Source organism: Haemaphysalis longicornis, unplaced genomic scaffold, assembly GCF_048455015.1.
Source record: "Haemaphysalis longicornis isolate Haplotype H1 unplaced genomic scaffold, Haemaphysalis longicornis Haplotype H1 scaffold_9, whole genome shotgun sequence".
Taxonomy (NCBI): domain Eukaryota; kingdom Metazoa; phylum Arthropoda; class Arachnida; order Ixodida; family Ixodidae; genus Haemaphysalis; species Haemaphysalis longicornis.
The window spans coordinates 11714513-11734584 of record NW_027526460.1 but is presented as its reverse complement, the minus strand read 5'-3'; the positions used below and the strand labels follow the sequence as shown (position 1 = coordinate 11734584).

The 20072-nt window shown below is 49.2% G+C and overlaps 2 protein-coding genes across 2 annotated transcripts in view; both read right to left on the bottom strand.

The window, feature by feature from the left end:
• Nucleotides 1-7055, bottom strand: part of LOC144153885 (uncharacterized) — a 39261-nt gene extending 32206 nt beyond the window's left edge. Inside the window, exon 1 of the mRNA XM_077685641.1 lies at nt 6660-7055. The gene's annotated coding sequence lies outside the window, so the exon portion shown is untranslated. The remainder of the gene's footprint in view (nt 1-6659) is intronic.
• Nucleotides 7056-7241: 186 nt separating this feature from the next.
• On the bottom strand, nt 7242-19061 carry LOC144152509 (membrane metallo-endopeptidase-like 1). The gene is made up of 5 exons (XM_077683796.1): nt 18808-19061; nt 17327-17546; nt 13843-14831; nt 10618-10927; nt 7242-8470 (listed from the first exon to the last, which is right to left on the bottom strand). The coding sequence occupies exons 1-5, from the start codon at nt 19059-19061 to the stop codon at nt 7745-7747; spliced, it is 2499 nt and encodes an 832-aa protein (XP_077539922.1). The 3' UTR covers nt 7242-7744.
• Between the last annotated feature and the right edge of the window lie 1011 nt (nt 19062-20072).

The window sequence follows — 20072 nt, the reverse complement described above, 5'->3', positions numbered from 1 at the left end:
AAATAAATAAATAAAATGTTCGTCACTACCCCCTGCTTTGTTTTTATAAATGCTGTCTATTAAATCGGCAATAACCTTCTGACTCGAGGTGGCATCGTGTTAGTGAACGTATCGATATCACGCTTGTGTGGGCCTGGAGCACGGTTCTGTTGATAATACAGTGCGAGCATCACAATCCCGTCTTTGGTTTCTACGGCGCAGACGTTTTCACAGTTGGTGCCATTGTCTTCAATGAGTGAAGAATGTATCTTCATTTTTAATTATAAAGTCTCAACATGACCAATGTGCAGCGGTTGGTTCATTCGAATTTTTTCACTGCAGCTCTTTCACTTCACTTCACTTCCAACTTGAACAGCACGAACCTGTGGTGCCTGGCTTGCGAACATCCATAACCACATGTTTCCTTATCTGTTCCCATCTTCGCTCTTCGTAGGCACGCTGCTCTTCAGGAGTCTTAGCTATAGGTTGTATTCACTAGCGAGGCACGCGTGCAGGCAACTATGTGCGTGTGCAGTCACTGGTTCGTCGGGCTCCGCGGGATGGCGGTACTTGTCCGTGCTAAGCACATGACGTGTGTTCGACGTTCCAAACTCTACCCTACCGAACGCAAAGTAATGCCTCGACTCCAGTGTGAGTGCGATTCATAACATCTCCGTTGACACAGGGGCGGTCCCAAGGGGGGGGGGGGCGAAGGGGGCGTTCGCCCCCCCCCCCCCCCCAAACAGGTCATCAGCTACCTTTTTTTTTGTTTTTTTGAAGCATTCCACTTGCACGAGGTTAAATCCCGCTTGTGCGCGGCCGTAAACATGTAGCGATTATCAGAAATGCGGGCTCGAGCCAGACGTTGCACCGCCTAAGGGGCGCTAGAAAGCACTGTGTCGCCAAGTGATTTGTACCCAAGCGGGTTACACCGCATACGCGCACATGCCTGCATGTTTATCACTTCCTCCGCAGAATTCGCGCAAAAAAGGACCCCCCCCCCCCAAAAAAAAAAAAAAGAAAACATTCGCCCCCCCCCCCCCCCCCTAAAACCAATTTCTGGGACCGCTACTGCGTTGACACCACTGTTAAGAATAAGAATCGGGTTGAAGGGGAGCAGAAGACACACGCCGGTGTAATTTTTTTCTGCGGCGTGCGGACGCACTTGCACAAGCCGAGCCATGTCCGTGGAGCTTCGGCCATGTGCGTGGCCGTTTCCAGTGTTGCCAAGTGAAGAAATAGAAAGCTAAACTTTTCAGTGAATACCGACTATACGTAACGTGGCATTCCCACAGCGTCGCCACAGAATACAAAAGGAATTATTCATGCACGTGCGGGTTTTGGGTCGCGGGCATAAAAAATCCTACTATAGTCTAGCCACGTACAGCTTCGCTGCAAAAAAAAAAACTATTTTTCTTCAAGTTCTTAACAACAGTATTCAGAAAAGGATACGCTATTGTCGAAAAATGCAAATAGGCTAAAAATAAGCGTTGTAAACCTATACACTAAATTACGGTTTTAACAGTCTTTAGCAGTGAAACACCATTTGTGAGGACATGGAAATATTTGCTTTCCAGTAATTCTTGTGAAAGCACCTTCTAATTAAAAAAGGATTTTTAAAATGAACATTGTTTCTATTGTTAAGCTCGTACTGTTTTGTTTCAGAAGAGAGCGTTTCACCACTAAGGTATCAAAGTTACTTTCTGTTTACGGCACATGTGCCGCCCCTTTGAAGCAGAGGTTGGCAATTTGTGGCTGGCAGGCCTGCATCTGCATGAACAGCGGCTCTTTCTACACGGGTCGATATTTAGGCCTATAAATACAATCTGAGTGCTGTAAAGACGCACATGAATTCGGCATTTTGTTGCTACGAGCTAGTGACTGCTGCGGCTGTCAACAAACAGAGTAGCTTACAACTCTGAACGACTTCTATGAATGCAGGGACCGGGTTGCGTGTAATAATATGTTTTCTGCATAAGATATGTACACATTCTGCGGACTTTAGGCTCTCTCTTGAGTCCCCCATTACTTCTGTGTGCTGAAATGGCCTCCGTTAGGCGCTGGTGCATTCCGAAATTAATAAATGCAGATGACGCTGTCTTATGTCGTTGTATTGGCGGTGAGATCTTTGAGTGGCGCCCCCTGGCTTTGACGTCGGCTTAGGGATTCGCGCCGCTGTCGTCTGCTACACTCCGCTTGTGAGGGGCAACAGTGCCTGGGCTAGAAATCGCCCGCTTCGTTGCTGTAGTGCGTTAAAAAGCGTATTTCTAGCGACTTAGTTATTTTGCCAGCTTCTGACGCATCTGAATAATTTGAAGCTGTATCCTCCACAAGTTTGCAACACACGAAGAGATAGAGAACAACGTTCTTCAGAGTATCGGTCAGAAGATTGTGTGTAACTCGTCCTTTCTTGCTTATTCGCGAGGATCAGCGATCAGAGCTTCTCGATAAGTATTCAAAATGCGTAGGCTTCCCTGCAGTATTTTTGAGATGCTCCTATGAAGACTCAACAGTCTAATACTACGTACCAAGCAGCGGCCTCTACGCGCTCATCGCACAGCAGGAAATAAAGCGGCTTTCTTCTGTTTCTTTCGTTGTTGTCTTGTATCGGATTAATGTTTCTTGCTTTTTTTTTTCTGCCCAACGCATTAATTTTTCTGCGCCGTCACCAACTATTAGGAGGTTTCGGGATGTTTGGGAGCCTCACAAAGGTCGTGTGGATATTTCCTTCATTTTGTATGGCATACATTCCCTTCTTCACAAATTGGCTTTCATTACGGCTGCGTGCAAGAAGGTGCATATCCGCAGCGTGCTTTGTTTATATACATGCAAATACAATGAGAAGGTTTGTGCTACGCCACCGCGATCGCGCCCTAAACAACGTGGTCCACAGTACTCGAAAGTGGCTTTTGTGCTCCGAATCTCTATCGTAATTATATCGTTATCATAACGAACTGACTCTCAACTCGAACAATGATGACATGATTACGGTGTTGAAGGCATGATATACTCGCTAACTAACGTAATAAATAGTATACCTGCATATATTTCAAGACTCGAAACCGAAAAAGAATTCCAAGTAGCCCTTTATTGCTTTTCAACCCTTCCAGGCGCGAAGAACAAATCCTATTCTACTCGGGATGGCGTTCTATGATTTGAAGAAAATTACTTTTACTCTCTTGTCCTGTACTGAAGACCCGGCCCACTAACCAGATCGATTTAATTGTTAAACAAAGTTTTCCCCTCCTCCCCTTACTCCTCCTCCTCCTCTTGAGGGCAGTTTTCCTATAACGCATATCCGAATATCGGGAAGATATGGCTGTGCAAAATGTTCCGAAATATCTCTCCAGCTCTTAACAAACATATATGTGTTACTATAAATTTAACGAAGACGTGACTCGTTTTGCTCAATAAACCTCCATACTAGCTGGTTAGATGCATAGAATCAGCACGCGCGTATATACACACTGGGTTATTTGGAACTCAACCTACAGTTTTTGCAGTCTATAAGTGCATGTCGGCAAACTTTCATGCCTTGACAACGTAAAGTGATGTGACAAAACGCGTTCGAGCGTTCGACAAGGTTGCAAAAACTGTTGTACCTCACATATGATTACCGGGAATCGTGATGCCTTCTGCCAAAGCCGACAGCCCTGAAGGCCTAGAATTTGTTTTGGTCTTCCATTTTCGCTGTTGTCGGTTATTAGTAGCTGACTGTTCCTTTTGTTCGAATGCTTACATGAGAAGCTGACGCCTAGCTCCGACTCTTCGCGCTCCGCACAGGACCGGCTTCGCAAGGAATGGGGTGGCTCCGGCAATGTTTCTCCCGTAGCGGTATCCAAAAGTATACTTTAATTGACACCATGAGCTAGTGTATGCGATTTTAAGCCTATTATTATGATAAAAAGTTACCCACACGCCAATTCTGGTGCGGACAAGCATCAGACGTTGACCGAGCGCAAAGAAACAGCAGGGAGAGCGATCCTGAGTGAAGCAGACGATAAATGCGAGAATCCCTAAGCTGACGTCACGGAGGCACGCTTCGCAGCGCCGCCTGTGTTCGCGCTCACCGCCAATAGGAAGGACAGTGTCATACCCTCTTTCAGTAATTGATGACAAAACAATGAATTATACTTCAATAAAATCTGCTGTTGGCTAGTTGGTTCATTATGCCTTACAAAATATAGCTCAATTGGACACACAAAGTGAGGATGACAAACAATGCGCATCGTTTGTCTGCCTTTCTTTGTGTGTCCAGTTAGCGCTGTATTTTGTAAGGAAACTGAGTTATCATTGGCTATTTCGTTCATTCAGAGTTCGATCAGTGCTGTGCAGGCAACAAAAAATCCCGGGACATCTCCACTAACGTGAAATCTGGGGAGGGACGAAGCATGCAGTGCATAAGTGTACTCTTGGGGCCTCGGCGTTTTTGCCAACGGAGATGAAACCGTTGGGTGGTAGAGGTATACAGTTTGGCTGTAAAAGTGTCTTGTATTTGAAGCACGAGGCTCTCTAGCGCGACGCGCAAATGAGTGTCCCGATGTTTTTTTTAGTACGCGTTACGAAGCGCTCCAGCGCGGGGCGTAAACGATGCGTCCCGGTGTTTTTTATTACGCGTTACGTTCTAGCGCGAGGCGTAAACGAGTTTCCCGGTGCTTTAGTACCACGATTACATGAGAAGACGATTACGACGACGACGACGACAGGAGACGCCAAAAGCCCCAGCCTCTAAGGTGCTTCGCCCCTAAAAGCTCAGTTCACTTTCTTTACAAGCCATATTTTCGTAAGCTTCCATTATATAAACGTCGATTCATAGCTTTTTGAGTATTAACTGCATTCACACTTGGTTTGTTTGTAGAAGGAATTTGGTGTAATACTGACAGCTATGTTAAACATTTCTTTCAAGGGCATGTACAATTTTTTGCATAGCAGAGGAATAGGGGGAGGGGGCTGCACATGTAAGAGCTGAACCTGGCCTATGAAGTGCGCTTGTACGAAGTGGGAAGACTACAGGTTAGTTTTGACAACCTTATTTTTAAGACTGATTTTGATCTTTAGTAAGGGCCAAAGTCTCGACAGATGGCACGTTTGGTTTTCGCTTCTACCAGAAAAAAAAGGCGGCGTGGCCGGGTTAGAACTCGCGTCCTCGGCCTGAACTGCACAACGTCTTAGCAACTACCCTTCCGCGGCGGGTTAAAGCGCGAAGTAGATTGTTAAAGCCATTTTGAAATGACGCCCTGATTCGAGCATTCCCGCTTTAGGAACACTTTGCTCCCTTAGGCTGCATGAGCTTAACAAAATTCAGTTCATATTGAAAAGTAGCTTCTCGTTTTTCTGCGGTCATTAGGCCCCGGCAGTTCACATAATTCCCTATTTCCGTTCGCGGTATAATTACAGCTAGCCTGAGTTTAACAGACGCCCTTACTCCAACCAAGATGACGGAGAAAAGCATTGTGCAACACACTCTTCAGGACATTTTGTTCTTTACTTCACGTCTTTGCATAAGTAAAAGCTATATTTCTGGCAGAGAGTGAGATCTGCGTGAGAGTTTTGTTTGCAAGCACACAGCGGGCCTGATTTGTTAACTTGCGAAACTGCGATAAAAAGCGAAAATATATTCTGGTCGGTTTCTTAGAAAGATCGAAATCCCAAGCATTTATTCCCTTTTATCAGCTTCCATTACACGTCGATTCAGTGTTCTTGAAGTGTTAACGAAAATTCAGGGTTGATAATGAATCTTTCAAGAACAGCGCACTATATCAGAGGTGAAAGAACGGTAAACGTGAACAGCGGCCAAAGACATCAGCAGTCGCCGTTTTTTTGTTTAGCTACTATGATAACAGTGACTGAAATTTGAAGGGAAGTATGTTTAGCTGGTTTGGCTGTGTCATGCACGTGCACCCTTTGCCAAAATTTTCTAGGCCAAACCTAAGCCTACTAGAACACGAAGAATTCATAAAATAAGTTTACCTTTAAAGGTGACAAAGTTATTTTATGAAAGTAAGAAAAAATACGTGTTTTCTCTAGCTTTCCGCCATAAAACGTTTCAGCCTCGCTCGGAACGTAAGCTTGTACATTGAATTTCTTGCAGCCTGCGTACTTCCGGCTTGGCCTAGAAAATTTTGGCAAAGACTGTACCTACGGGATTTTTTTTCACCAATGGTCCATCATTTTCCACAATCAAACCGTTTTTCTGAGGGCCTTTTTAACCTAAGAACAGCCGTCTTATCAGTGGGCAGGGCTACTGGCGCAGTCGACAGTATTATCGAACTCCCCATGCGCAATACAGCCCAGAGCCTGTCCTGGCCTTATCAAAGATTAGGGGTGAATAGCTTTGTACACCGGTAACATAACCGCGATACAAAAGTAACTCGTGCAGCAGGCTGAGTCCTAAACTGTCTTGGGGATCAGCTGCTATGCGTTAGCTGGACGATGTATCGTGTGGCATGGAATAGGGCACAATGACCACACGTTCGCACGCACGCGCGAACAAACGCTTCGCTAGAACCATTCGTGCGTCAAAAGGTCAACCTATACTCGAGGAACTGATGAATCGCCCGAGATACTCAGAAAGCACGCTCGCTGCAAATTGTTTCGCAGCCTTTTGCACGTGTTGAAAGTGCGAAAGGTACTTCTCAGAAGGGAAGAAAGTGGCGCTTTACTGGGACGTCGAAACTCACCAGATATTGCGTTGCTCCGTAAGTATCGCGTGCACGTTCGAGCGTTGCATAAATGCGGAAACACAGCCCCCGAAATTCGTGCTTATCCACAGGTGTGCGCGGCCGTGAGAGGACGTCGGCGCCGCGTCATGCCGACCGCGGCCCAGTGTTCGGTGGCGACGAGTGCCTGTCCCATCGGCCCTGTGTCCCAGACCTATAAATATTGAACGCTTTGACCGCCTGGCATACTTGCCGCGTGCGGCCGACAGCCGGCATTCAAGGAGTCGTCTGCTGGCCTCCCGTGTATCGACGCGCAGGAGACTAGCGACCTCTCAGCGGAGCTTGAAGAAACACCGCTAAAATGTGGGCGCATGGTGTGCGCCTGTGTTCGTGCGTGTGTTAGTGTTAACGATTTGATTGCGTAATGCTCCTAGTGTCGTGATGATGCATCGCCAGTACAAAAAGTTCAGACGGCTCAGGTAATTTCGCAATTATTCGCTGCTAATATACTTGGCTCCCCGTCGTTCCCCATAGCGTTATGTCTCATTAGCAAGTTAGTTCTGCTATTTTGGGAAGCACGCTAATCAAGACAGGTTTTCTGATGTCTGCATTGACAAGGAAAAAAACGATTGCGTGCTGATTTAAAAAAAGGTAATGTGCCCAAGGTGGCAAGAAAACTATGGCAAACGAGGAAACACAGACTCAACTTTGGTTCTACAAAGTCTGTAAGAATACCTTTGTTTCTCCACTTTCCCCTGTACTAATAATTTATATTGGTTCGTGCGCAATGTAGGCGAAGCCTTGTTTGAGGAGTGTTTTCTTTTCAGGTTTAAGCGAGCCGCCGCGGAGAAAGAAAACGCAACCGAACGATAGAAAATTACGCAATCGACGTGTTCTTTTTTTTCACCAGCGTGAAGCCGGAAAGCTTTAAAGCGTGTCCATCGTTTCTCCTCGTGGCTACACTACGAGGGATACGCAGCCAAGTGGTGCGTACGAACCGATAATAAAATGACCAGAACAATAGCAGCATTCATAACGCGAGAGCGAACAAAATGCTAAATAAATAAAACACGGGGAAAAAAACAGAACGGGTAGAAGCGCGAGCGTCAGAAAGACCACGCGCATTTCTGCTCCGGATTCATAAAGGAACCGACGGAGCAGTTGAAGACGTCCGCAAAAGTTTGAAAGTTCCGTAGCGCTCCGTTCACAATATGCCACGCCGGTGGCTCAACCCCCGCCTCGAGGAGGCTGGCTAGAAAGCGGTCGTCGTTGGTCTCGCAGTAGTTGAGCGCGTAATAGATAAAATATAGCTTCTCCGAGGAGAGGCGTTCGAGGCCCTTCAGGTAAAGGTCTCCGTCAAGGCTCGCAAGAAACGCCTTGAACGACGGCGCCGCTGACAGGACGTGCGCCAGCAGCGGCCAACGCATGCGATCCGACCTTAGGGACATGCCCTCCGGCGTGTCCGAATCGCTGAACTGGCTCCAGACGCACGAGCGCGCGTCGTCCAGAAGCACCCAGGACTTCTGGTGGCCCGTGTGGTAGAGGAAGGCCAGCGCCTTGTCGAACACGTGGCGGTAGACGCTGTTCAGGAGGCGCGGCGCCAGTCGGGCCACTTGGAGGGGAGCCAGGGAGGGCTCGTCGGCGTCTGCGCGGAAGAAGTCGAAGGCCCCCGGTGGAACGTCGACCCGGTCCTCGGTGACGCCGGCCGAAGTCGCGAGCACGCCGCCGGTCCAAGGGGCGTCGAAGAAGTCGCCGGTCAGGTAGCGCTGGTACTGGTTGGCGTTCTTCAGCCGGATGAGCAGCGAGAACTGCTGGTGCACCGGCATCCGGCCCTGGGGCGCAAGAATCGGGGCATTGTCACTGCATTTACGAGAGCATTTTTTAATCAGGCGTCCGGTCTTGCTACTCTTTGTTTTAGGGCGCAGCCCTTTGGCGGCCGTCTCTGGGCTGAGCCGCGTCGCCGTCGTTTTTCTACAGCCCTCTAAATCAAACACCCTACATCGTCCCATCGACGCGCATATCTCACCGCACTGCCCGCCCGTATCAAATTGCCCGTCCACATGCTCGCACTACTACTTTCTCTGCCTAATTTTTCCCCTGTAGCAGTGGACTGGAATGGCCTAGCTTCCCTGTGACGTTCCAGCCATCACGTGTTTATTAACATTTAAAGAGTAGGTGACCACGCACATTTCCATTTGACAATCTGTGTGCATTAATCTGTAACCCACCCCTTATGTAGTACCCCCTACATGGGGGTCTTTAAGGTATTAAAGTGATGTGATGTGATGTAACCCGGTGAACGATGGCAAGACCGAATATCGAAAGAAAGCAAAGAAGGAGAGTGTCGCGACATTGTGAGGGAAGGGCGGTTCGCCATGGCGGCGCGAGCGCTCTCCGAAATACCAAGGCGTTGGACTGGGCTAGTTGGTACATGTTTGAATGGAATACAAACCAGCGGTAAACACGGTAAGCGGTAAGCAGTAATAAAGCCAGCTTGTCCTATCGTTTTCTTCTGTGTCCTGTGTTTACCGCTGGTTTCAGAAGCGAAACAGCTTATGGTCGAGCCTGTTCCCTCCGCCATTGTGTGGGCGCCGTTGCGCGACGTCCGCACCCCCACTGCGCATGCCTGGCCAGGCACCGCTGCTGATGATTGTGGCAGGATGCCCCTAGAGATTGACCAACCAAAGAATCCATCACGAGATAGCTTCGCGTTCAACCACCGTCGTCATCTTCCCGTAGGGGAACCCTGAGTAGTATGCAAGGCATTCCTCCTCTCTTCTCCGGCATTCCTTCTCTCCTCTCCGAAGCTCCTCTCCTCTACGGGATTGCGCAACGAATGGCAACACCTGCGGCTCCGCGCGCGACAATGCGAAGCAGCTTAGGGTTAGAGACGCGACGGTAGCCGCTGCATACTCTTCTGGGGGCGCCACTGTAGCTCCGTGGTATAAATGTCGCGCGCGCGCGATCCGCTCCCCTCATTCTCCTCCCTCAACGCCGCGAACGAACTGAAAACTAATGGGAACTTGAGGCGACCCCATGGCTGCTTCCCATACTACTCAGGGTTCCCCTACGAGAAGATGGTGAAATTTTTTATTGCATTCGCTTTCCGAAAGTTTGCGGTGAGGGAGGGGGGGAAGTATACTGTAAGGAGGAGAGCGTCGCGAAATTGTGAGGGGAGGGCGGCTCGCCGTGGCGGCGCGAGTGCTCCCCGAAAGTGTGTGGTGGGGAAAGGGGGGCAGTATGCTGTGCCCGCACGAGACGCTCGTCTGCGCGACACTGGCGAAAACGTGAGGGGGGCGTACGCGTGACGATGGTGTGCGCTCCCTGTCTAAGACGCGGGTCGCGGTCCTTTCCTGAGACGCACTTCGCGCCGCCGAGGCAGAGGCTCATCATCGCTGCCATCGAGGGAACCCACGAGTGAGTGCTGCCCCAGCGCACTGCTGCTGCGCCCAAATATCACACTAGGGGGTATCGTAATCGCCAGCCAATTTTTTTTGTATGCTGACATGGGTTGTCCGCTTGTCCGCTCAAAGCGCGGTGCTTATTGCTGTCGAATACTGTTGCTAAATTATTCGCAGAAAGAGCAAAGCAACTTCACTATTTCTAACTCAGAATAACGAACAATGCGCTTTAAACATCATCTAATAAAGATAACGCTAACCTGCCAAGGTATCGCTTGTTCTAAACTATCATCCCGACAAACAAAAAACGTTTCGCTTGCGGCTGGGCAATCAGATTCATTGAGTAAACCAAGAAAATTGGTTAAATCTATATATAAACCATACGACGATAGCGATATATAGACATAAAATATATGAATACTTAGGAATACGTGGAATACATAGATAGGAATATATATATATAGGATTACGTGAGCTGCTTATAGTAATACTGTAGAGGAATACATTGGCTGTTATGCAGGTATTTAGAAATAGCTCCATGGGACAGGGCAAGGGACATGTAGAGCGATTGTTCCTACCCTCGTGAAGAAGTAGTCGATGTATTTGGTGCGCGGGCGCTCGGCTCGCACCCAGTCCGGCATGAGGGCGGTCCACTTGGCCGACTTCAGCGCAAGGCTCACGTGCTCCAAGAACGGCTTGGGGAAGAGCGAGGCCATCTCCTCCAGAACGGCCTTCTTCACCGTCCCCACGAACGTCACGGCCCGAAGGCGCCGCATGCTCTGGCCGATCTGCTCGCGAGCCGCGTACAGCGACAGGGCGGGCTCGAACCTCTCGAAGAAGCGCAAGCAGTAGTGCTTCCTGCTCAGGGATGGGTGCCACTCCGGAAACCTGGGAGATTGGAAAGAAGCATTCGAAAGCGCAGCAGAGAGCTCGTATGGGGGATAAGCGTGCTGCCTACTTGTCCTCTCACTGTTCATTACTTCTCATCCAAGCGGGGTCGTGGAATTGTGAACCAATCTTCGCGTGTAATTTCGCTGACCTTTGCAAGGACTATGGATGAAATAAGAGGAAGGGTGTTCTTCACACCTTCAGTTATATAATCTTCAAGCTAAACTTGATCGTGCAATCGTGAATTGATTTATATGCTGCAGTTACAACTTACTAGCGTAGCTATCGTCCCTAGTCTTCTATTTAAGAAAGATGGAGCATGGGGGCCATTATTGTGCGATGAAGTTTATCCCTTTTTTTGGAATACATATAAAATAGCCCCAAACACCATGCCTTCTGACGAAAGCCAAAAGTGTGCTATCTGTTTTGTTACAGATGACCCATGACGTTGAACCCGCCGAATGCCCTTTATATGTCTGCGCCACGGCATGGGATTGCACTGTTTGACGTGCCACTCCGCTGCTTCTAGCCTCTTTGAAGTTAGAACTTGCTGTTACAAAGTCCAACATTAACACATTGAATAGCACATTACAGGTATTTAGACAATATAAGTGCCAAAGTTCAAGTTCTGTTGTTCTACCACCTATGGCGTTTCGCACCAGTCACCGATATCATAACTGCGGTGCTTTTCGTAACACAAGCCAAAGAATCTAAGCTTCCCTTCTATTATGCGACAGACCCATAGAAAGTGTCGTGGTTCGTGCCTTTGTTTCACTGCGATGTCTCTGCACTGTTTTGTTATATCTACTTCTGTTCGTGTGAGACACCGTGCTTAGTGCAGAGATGTGGAGTCGAGCTGTCCCGTTAAGAAATCACGTGGATCACGCGCAGACAAAAGCTGGGCATCAGTTAAAAAATTTAACCCGATTAATCGGCAGGCTTTAATCGGTTAATGGATCGATCAATCGGGTGCGTTATTTGGGAAGAAAAAAGTAAAAAAAAATTTCACATTTGACGGGTGTTTTTACTGTCACGTGACCGACACGGTCAAATTTGTGTAATTCCAGGCATTGTTCCATGGCGGGTAACAGCATAAAAACTGGACGAAAACACGAAAAGGGAGCGAGCTTGTCTGTGTCTCTCCTTTTTCGCGTTTTCGCCCAGTTTTCGCGCAGTTACCCGTCATTCATAGCGAGTTAGCATTGCTCCGTTTGCAAAGAAGTTTGTTAACACTTTCGGGCATCAGTATACTTTTAGGCCTGCTCAGACAATTTAGATGAGGTATGCCGATTGATTGATTGTAGGGTTTAACGCGCCGACGCAACGCAGGCGATGAGACGCGCCGTAGTGGAGGGCTCCGGATTAATTTTGACCACCTGGGGATCTTTAACGTGCGCCGAAATCTCGTGCACACGGGCGTTTTTGCTTTTCGCCTCCATCAGAAAAGCGGCCGCCGCGGCCGGGAATCGAACCCGCGAAGATGAGGTATGCTGATCATCATGCATGCCGCTGATGCGGCCGGGACGCTCATCACCGTGTTTGTTGTCATTCCCACTAGCAGGAACATCGGCACTCATCGATGCCCTCTCCTTAATTGAAAAGGGCTCTGATAAATCATAGTTTACTTACATTAGTTAGTCAATCCAACGGCAAATTCCCGGCCGCGGCGGCCGATTTTCTGATGGAGGCAAAAAGAAAAAAAAACGCCCGCGTGTACGAGATTTCGGGTCGCCGCTGCGTAAAAACTTCAGGCAGTTTTCACGCAGTTTCAAACTGCGTGAAAACTGCCTGAAACTATGGCTGGCGTATCCGAATGATTGCCAGACCAAGGGTTTCCTCTCCGCTAAAAGATCGAAGGCAAAGCAATGAGTGTTATTACTCAAACATACGAGCCGTACTGTTTCTCTAAACACGCTATTTTGGTTCTTTTAGCTACTAAATACTGCTTCTTACGAAACCTGAAACTAATAAAAAGCAGCACTTACTCTGGTTACATTGACGAAATAAAAAAACGCAGGTGAGGCTCACGCATTGCTGCGGGTTATCGAAACAAATAACAAGCTCACTGTTCCTACTTGCATGTTCTGCGGTAAATGTTAAATAATTTGAAGCCTCTTTGTTTTCTTGCGGGTTTGGGATCACGCGAATGTTATAGAGATGTGAAAAGTGTACTATGTGCTATGCAATGTGTATGTATACGTGTGTATTATGCTTGCACTGTTGTCTATTGCATGAATTGTGCGTTGACAATGCCTTAAATGAAGTGTATGTTGCAATGTTGCGCTATGTTTCTTCCCAATCTTCCCATGTTTCCCTGTGTTGTGCTATGTTTCTTCCCAACGCGCCGCTGTACACATGTGTACAGCGGCGCGTTCGCTCTAAGCGTGAAGGCGGAGTGCCTCCTGGGACGAATGGATGAAGTCGCGCATACGGATGGCTTCATGGCTTGCTAACCGCACTTCTGGTGCTCGGTAGGTATTGGCTTGCTTATTTTAGCGCACATTAAGCGCACACAATCACAGTAACCTACCTATTTGTGTTTCCTCAATCCTCAAACCGATCAGCTTACTAAGCCTTCTCCGCATAACAAGCCTTGCTCTGTTTAGGGGAGGAATGTTTGTCCATTAGCTCACGAAAGGGGGAAATCTTCCTCCAACTCCGGGGTAGAAACACGCTCCTGCCTTTTGAAAGGAGAAAATTTCTACCTCTTAGGGAACAATATATGATACATTTCTGCTTCACCCTTAAGGGAGAAAATACCACTCCATTTTTTCTTGGAGTGCATGACAACAATCGATTAACCGATTAAACAAATAATCGCGACAAAAGCATTAATCGATTAATTGGAAGGTTAATAGATCAGTCGGCCACCCCTGGCGCAGACGCAACGGGACATGAGGGTGGAAGCAACTCACTCCGACACCGCCAGGGCCCCGAGCAGAGAGAGCGCCTCGTCGTCCCTGAGTAGCGGGGCCAGCACGAGCTTGGTGCGGAAGCCCAGGTAGGCCATGATCTCCACGTCCTGCAGTTCCAGCAGCGCCTCCTGTAGCGCGTACAGGTAGCGCATGGACTCCACCGAGACGTAAATGGAAGAAAAGTTGAGGTCCGTCTCTGCCATCATGGCTCGGAACACGGCGTCCCACTTCAGCTTGCCTGCGCTCGGGAGCTCGCGGACCTGGAGGAGCCTCGGCGAGTCCGGCTGACCAACGGCCATGGCGCGAGCAAGGGTCATCTCGACGTTCAGCACATTCACCTTAACCCCGTGAGTCAGGTTGCTCTGGCGCAGTATGAGGTCCATCGCCTCCGATATGTAGCTGTAGTTGCCCCGCGTTGGGGGAAGCAGGAAAGAGCCCATGACCAGGGAGGGAAGGCCGATGGAGATTAGGGTCTCGTTCGGGAAGTCGCTGTCCGTGGTCGGCTTGATGGAGAACAGCGCCGGCTCGTTTATCGTCCGGTAGAACATCCCCACGCGGGTCGAGAGGTTTGTGTCCCCGAAGTCCTTGAACAGGGGCCAGACAGAGGTACGAAGTTTACTGGCCATTGTCCGAATGCTGAGGAACCAGCTCACGTTGCCGAACCCGCGCATCAGTCCGTCGAATAGGGGCCGCTCGAAGTCCCCGGACTTGTGGCTTCGGCACTCGTTGTACAGATCCGCGACTCGCTCCAGGTCTTGCGAGTAGTGCCGAAAGGCCGCGTCTACGAAATCCGTGAGAAGGTCTTGTGTCAGGCTGTCTACAGAGACCCTGGCCGATCCGTTGGGAACGGCGACCCGCTGCGACCAACGGCGGCAGACGTGAGTGTAGAAGTCGTCGCAAGGAGAGACGGAGTCGTCGAGCTGTTCCGAAACGTTCAGCGCCTCCCGTTGGCAGGATTTTGAATCACACGGTTTCGGGTACTCCATTACCTGCACACGAGAGACATGGTCATTTAAATATATTGTGGAAAATGTGTGCTGCCAAGAGCTTAATGTCTTGCTTCAGTATATTCTCCAGCATATATAACGCTAGAGATAGTCTATTCACGTTAAAATCAATACTTTCGGTCACATTGTTGACTTCTTGTAAGCCTAAATGCATTGTCTTGATCCTAGTGCTTGGTCAGCACATTGATTAAGGAGCCGAGCAGGGATTATGGTGATTAAGCTCTAAGAAACGTCATGAACGGGAATCGTCACATGTGCTAGCATGCCAACGCATCTGCGCATACATGCCGGATTGAACCGCGCGAGCTTCTTGCTTGCTCGAAGACGGGATGCAAGCAAGTGTCCGAAGATCCCCTGCCATGGATGTTGTCAACCGGGCGACAGACACGACCACCCCACACCGATGACGGGGAATAAACGACAGCCTAAATTACGGGGTCGCTATTGACACAGTGCACCTTATAAAATCAGGAGCCATTCCGCTCCGAAGGAAGATGACCAGCGAAGCTGCTTAGCACACCACATGGAGGTAACACAAAATTTAGGCGAAAGATATGAGCAAATCTTATTTCTCCTAGCGTTCATGGCAGTAATCCCTAAGAGAGACACATACATACACGCGCTCACTTATTTTGACTCTGCATATTAAAAATGAATATCCAAAGGACGAGACGTAGAAGGTTGAGGTATAAGTCATGTTGTGATCGTGGAAATAATACCCGAGGTGATTATACAATCGACGAAACGTAAAAGCTTTATATTCAAATCTTGATTTGAACGGAACACAATCTGGGTAGTGACCGCTTGCCAATAGCACACACACCGGGGCGTTCGTTTTCCAACGTTTCGCGCTATAGAACGCCTCGCGTTGTAATAAAAGGTAGAGCCTCCGAGTTCTCGTTGACGCGTAAGAAAAGTACACAGAACCCCAGCCATATAAGCATATACACCAATAACCGGATCCATCTCGTTACACGTGCTGTCTGAAGAGCGTGTATGATCTGTATTGTGTCCCATTACTTCCGTTCCCACACCGCCTTCTTGCTGCGGGGTCGTGTTGCCTGGTGTTGGGCTGCTATCACGGTGTAAGATACACTATTGCTGCTATGCACAAGGTGGTGTGTTCGATCCCTAACCATGGAGGCATATTTTCTACGACGGCGAAATGAGAGAATGCCCGTTACGTACACGAATTTTCCCCTCGTTAAATATACCCAGAGTGTCTTACTAAATCAGAGGCCGTCCACCTCGACTCGCGTAGTAACTCGGGCCTAGTACTCTTCGTGCGTTATACTTTAGCAACTGAACGAGGCACCCAAATTCCCGTGTGAATGTGCGCAGCTTAAAAATGCGCGAGTTTAGTTATACGGCACGCACTACCCAAACTTGTTTTCCTAGTTAGTTTTAGGGGCGCAGCGCCTTAGGGGCTGGGGCTGTTGGCATCTCCTGTCGTCGTCGTAATAGTCGTTTCATGTCACGGTACTAAAACACTGGGAAGCTCGTTTACGCCTCGTGCTAGAACGTAACGCGTACAAAAAAAAAATCATCGGGACACTCGTTTACGCCTCGCGCTAGAATGCTCCATAGCGCGTGCTAAAAAACGTTGGGCACTCGTTTTCCAACGCCTCGCGCTAGAGAGCTTCCTGCTTCAAAGACAACAGGCTTTTACAGCAAAGCTGTATACCTCTACCCCCAACGGTTTCGTCTTCATTTGCAAAAACGCCAAGGCGCCAAGAATACACTTATACACTGCATGCGTCGCCCTTCCCCAGGTTCCACGTTAATGGAGATGGCGCGAGATTTTAAAGCAAAGCTTTACTACTTTCGTCTACCGGTTTCGCGGAGGGTGCACAAGTTAACCTTTTCACCGGAGACACACACCCGGCAACACATCCCTTGAAGCGCATCGCGTGATTCACCGGGCCCGCTGTCAGTGCTGCGCACAAGACCCCGTTTCTGTTCTGTCGTTGTGGTCACGTAGCGGCGGTGGTCGCGACGGAGCGGCCGCTCAGCTGATCGGTAGCCGACCAAACCCGCAGCCTCCCACACATGCGCCGCTGGGTCATCTCGGGCTATGTGACTCATCTTGCGCCGCGTTCGCCATGAAAGAGGAACGCCGCGTTCGCCGAGAATGAAAGCGAGGCCAGGCCTCCTCCTGTGAGCGTTGCACGGGACCGAACGGCTTTGAGCCGTGGCCGGCAAAACAGCTACATCCAAGCTTAACCAAGCGAAACCAAGACTCAACCAGACTAAACCAAGCTTTTGCTCTACATATCCAAGGTTAGCGGAGCTAAGCCGCAACCATTTTTTTCTTTTCATTTACAGCGTTTTTGTGGTATACGCTGTGTAAAAAATTGGTTGGCTCCTTAAATTTGAGCTATCAGATGTGCGAACACATTGCATGCACAACCCTACTTCTTCCACATTGAAACGTGACGCGTAACTTAACTTTTGATATGTTGCTAAGTGTATCTGACCTGCGGGAGCAACTTGTCTGGCGCAACAGGCGTGTTGTGGTGGTGGGCAGTTGCGGGACGAACCCGGTCGCCAGGCAAGGGCCGGAGGGGCTGTACGGGGACGTGTTCAGTATACAGATGGTTCGCCAGAGAGCGCTCGCGGTCAACGTCGCGCGCCACCACGATGTCGAAAGCAGGGACGCCTTGTTCCGGCATTCTGTTCGAATTCGTCGACTGAGCCCTGCGAATGAGAAACGCATGCCTCGTGTGCAGGGTTGCCAGGCCTGGCGATTTGCCGCCACACTGGCGATTTTTCGAGACTGATTGATCATGAGGTTTTACGCGCAGACCCTACACAGGCGATGAGGCACGCCTTAGTGGAGCGCTCAGGATTAATTTTGACCCCCTGGGGATCTTTCAACGTGCGCCGACATCGGGAACGCACGGGCCTTTTCGCTTTTCGCCTTCGCTACAAAAGCAGCTGTCGCGGCCGCGAATCGAACCCGCGTCATTGAGCTCAGCAGCACAACTTTTCGAGACTTGTGTCAACGAAGATTTCAGTATAGCTAATGGGCTACTTTCCGGATTTTTTAGCATTGTTGATTTTATGTATTTCCGGGCCCTTCCGAAGTCCTCCTTTCCAAAAAAAAAAAAAAGAATCCTATATGACTTTCAGTGCATTTCAGCCGTCGAGACAAACTGAACAAACAGAACAGAACAAACTTTTAGGCAAATGGTGGGGAGCTGGCGAAGTATAGAATAGGTTCCAACGGATCAGTTACTGCAACACACCACCGTACAGAGCGGCTTACCGGAACAAATCGAAATGGCTCCTTTTAATATGCGGCACCTGATTGCATATGAGTATCATCAAAGCCTTCAAGCAATGCCTACGTTTTAAAGTGTAATGCTTCAGGAGTTTACCGAAGCTTGAGATTTCATGATGAGTGGTTGGAAGTGCGTCTGACGATGTATAATAGGCCTGGGAAAGTATAGAGGCAGCGAAAGTGGCAAAACATGGTGTGCAGCGAACGCCCGTTCCAAGTCATTCATATTCTTTGAATGCTCAACCCAAACATGCATATTTTAGCTTTTTTGAGAGATTATTGGGCCACTCAGACCATCAGCTTGTTTCAGCGTTCCAGCAAGGCATTCAAAGCAGTGCTGACATTTCTGTGCAGCCGCGGCCTGGCAGCTATATTGTAGTTGAGGCCCGTAAGGATGAACTTTAACAAGGCGTGTTTTGTATACAGTCAGTCAGTCGGTCGGTCGGTCGGTCGGTCGGTCGGTCGGTCGGTCGGTCGATCGTTCGATCATCGATCGATCGATCATCGATCGATCATCGATCGATCGATCAATCAATCAATCAATCAATCAATCAATCAATCAATCAATCAATCAATCAATCAATCAATCAATCAATCAATCAATCAATCAATCAATCAATTTACCTGCCTTCAAATCTCCAGAGGAATGTTTAACGCGTTCGCTGTAGGGCATACCTGAATGGCCGGCTGTTCTGGGATGCGAACAGCGCCTGCGAGCTGCTCAGAAGGGCAGCCCTGAAGGCCACGAATGGCAGCAGGCCCGCGAAGAGCACCGTGACGGTGGCCAGCACGAGGAAGGAGAACTTGCTGCGCAGCAGGTGCCGGCACAGCGACCGCTGCTTGACCACGGTCCGCTCCGTGCGAGGCTCGCGCTCCAGGTCGTCGGTCGAAATGGAGATGATCTCGTCCGCCGCGTCGTCCGTCCACATGGCGTTCCGGCGGGGCGTGACTTCGAGAACACGAGGAAGGGAATGGCGGGGCCGGGACGTTCTTGGTGACGCTTGAAGCGGCTGCCGGAGGTGCGAGATGGTTGCCTCTCGCGCGGGCGAACTAGGGCTGAATGTTGTTGTTGTTCCTCTTCTGGTGGCACATACCTACGTGGGGGATTGGCCAAGAAACGGGGTGTCTTTTTGGGGCTAAAACGACCACCTCATAGCCCTATACAATCAGCCTGTAGGAATTGGCGAAACGGTTACCGAATTATGTATTAGATCTAGAGAATAATCAGTGATTGATGCCATTTTTGAGAGAAAAGGCTAAAAAATTTTGACCGGGTTAGCAGGACATGCGTCTTGTCTCTGATATGTACGGATGAATGGCCGCAATTATCTCTCTATGACAAAACCCCAGGGATCTGGCCCCGAACGAAAGGAGCACAGGCATCGACAGAGGAAGGCCAATGCGTTGAACTGGTGCGGCTAGATACCGTTTCCGAAGGAAAGAAAAACCGCGGCAGTACAGGAAAAAGTGTTCAATTGTTTCAATTTCACCGCAAGCAGCACAAACACCGGAGGAGGTGAGACCAGCGTGACGCAAACAAAACTAAGGAACGCCCATGCGCGTGATTATGACGATGATGGTGAGAGCCACTGAACACATACGCACTCAACGTGGGGGGGATCAGATGCTATGCGAGTGCAAGAAGAGTCAAGGAAGGAAGGAAGGGTGCAGAAGGAAGGCAGGAAAGTTAACCTGGCTAGAGCCTAGTTTGCTATCCTGCACGTGGGGAAGGGGAAATAGGCAAAAAAGAGAAAAAAAAGAATGAAGAAAAATTGGAGCAGACACGTATGCCAGCGCTGAAGCACTGACACTGATTGACACTGGAGGCGTTCAGTCTATAGTCTGGTGTTTAGGTTCGCCGCCCGTAGAAAGCGTAAGAGTTTCTCAGTTGCCTTCTGAGCGGATGACAGAGAGGGCCAGTGGCACAGAATCTTCTCCTC

Bases quoted from the DNA above. Each gene is read 5' to 3' on its own strand.
- LOC144152509 (XM_077683796.1), bottom strand. From the start codon at position 19,061: ATGTGGACGGACGACGCGGCGGACGAGATCATCTCCATTTCGACCGAC. The intron at 10,928-13,842 runs GTGAGTTGCTTC...CCAATCTCCCAG, and splicing joins GGGGCCCTGGCGGTGTCGGA to GTTTCCGGAGTGGCACCCAT. The intron at 8,471-10,617 runs GTAGGAACAATC...CTTGCGCCCCAG, and splicing joins TCGACTACTTCTTCACGAGG to GGCCGGATGCCGGTGCACCA.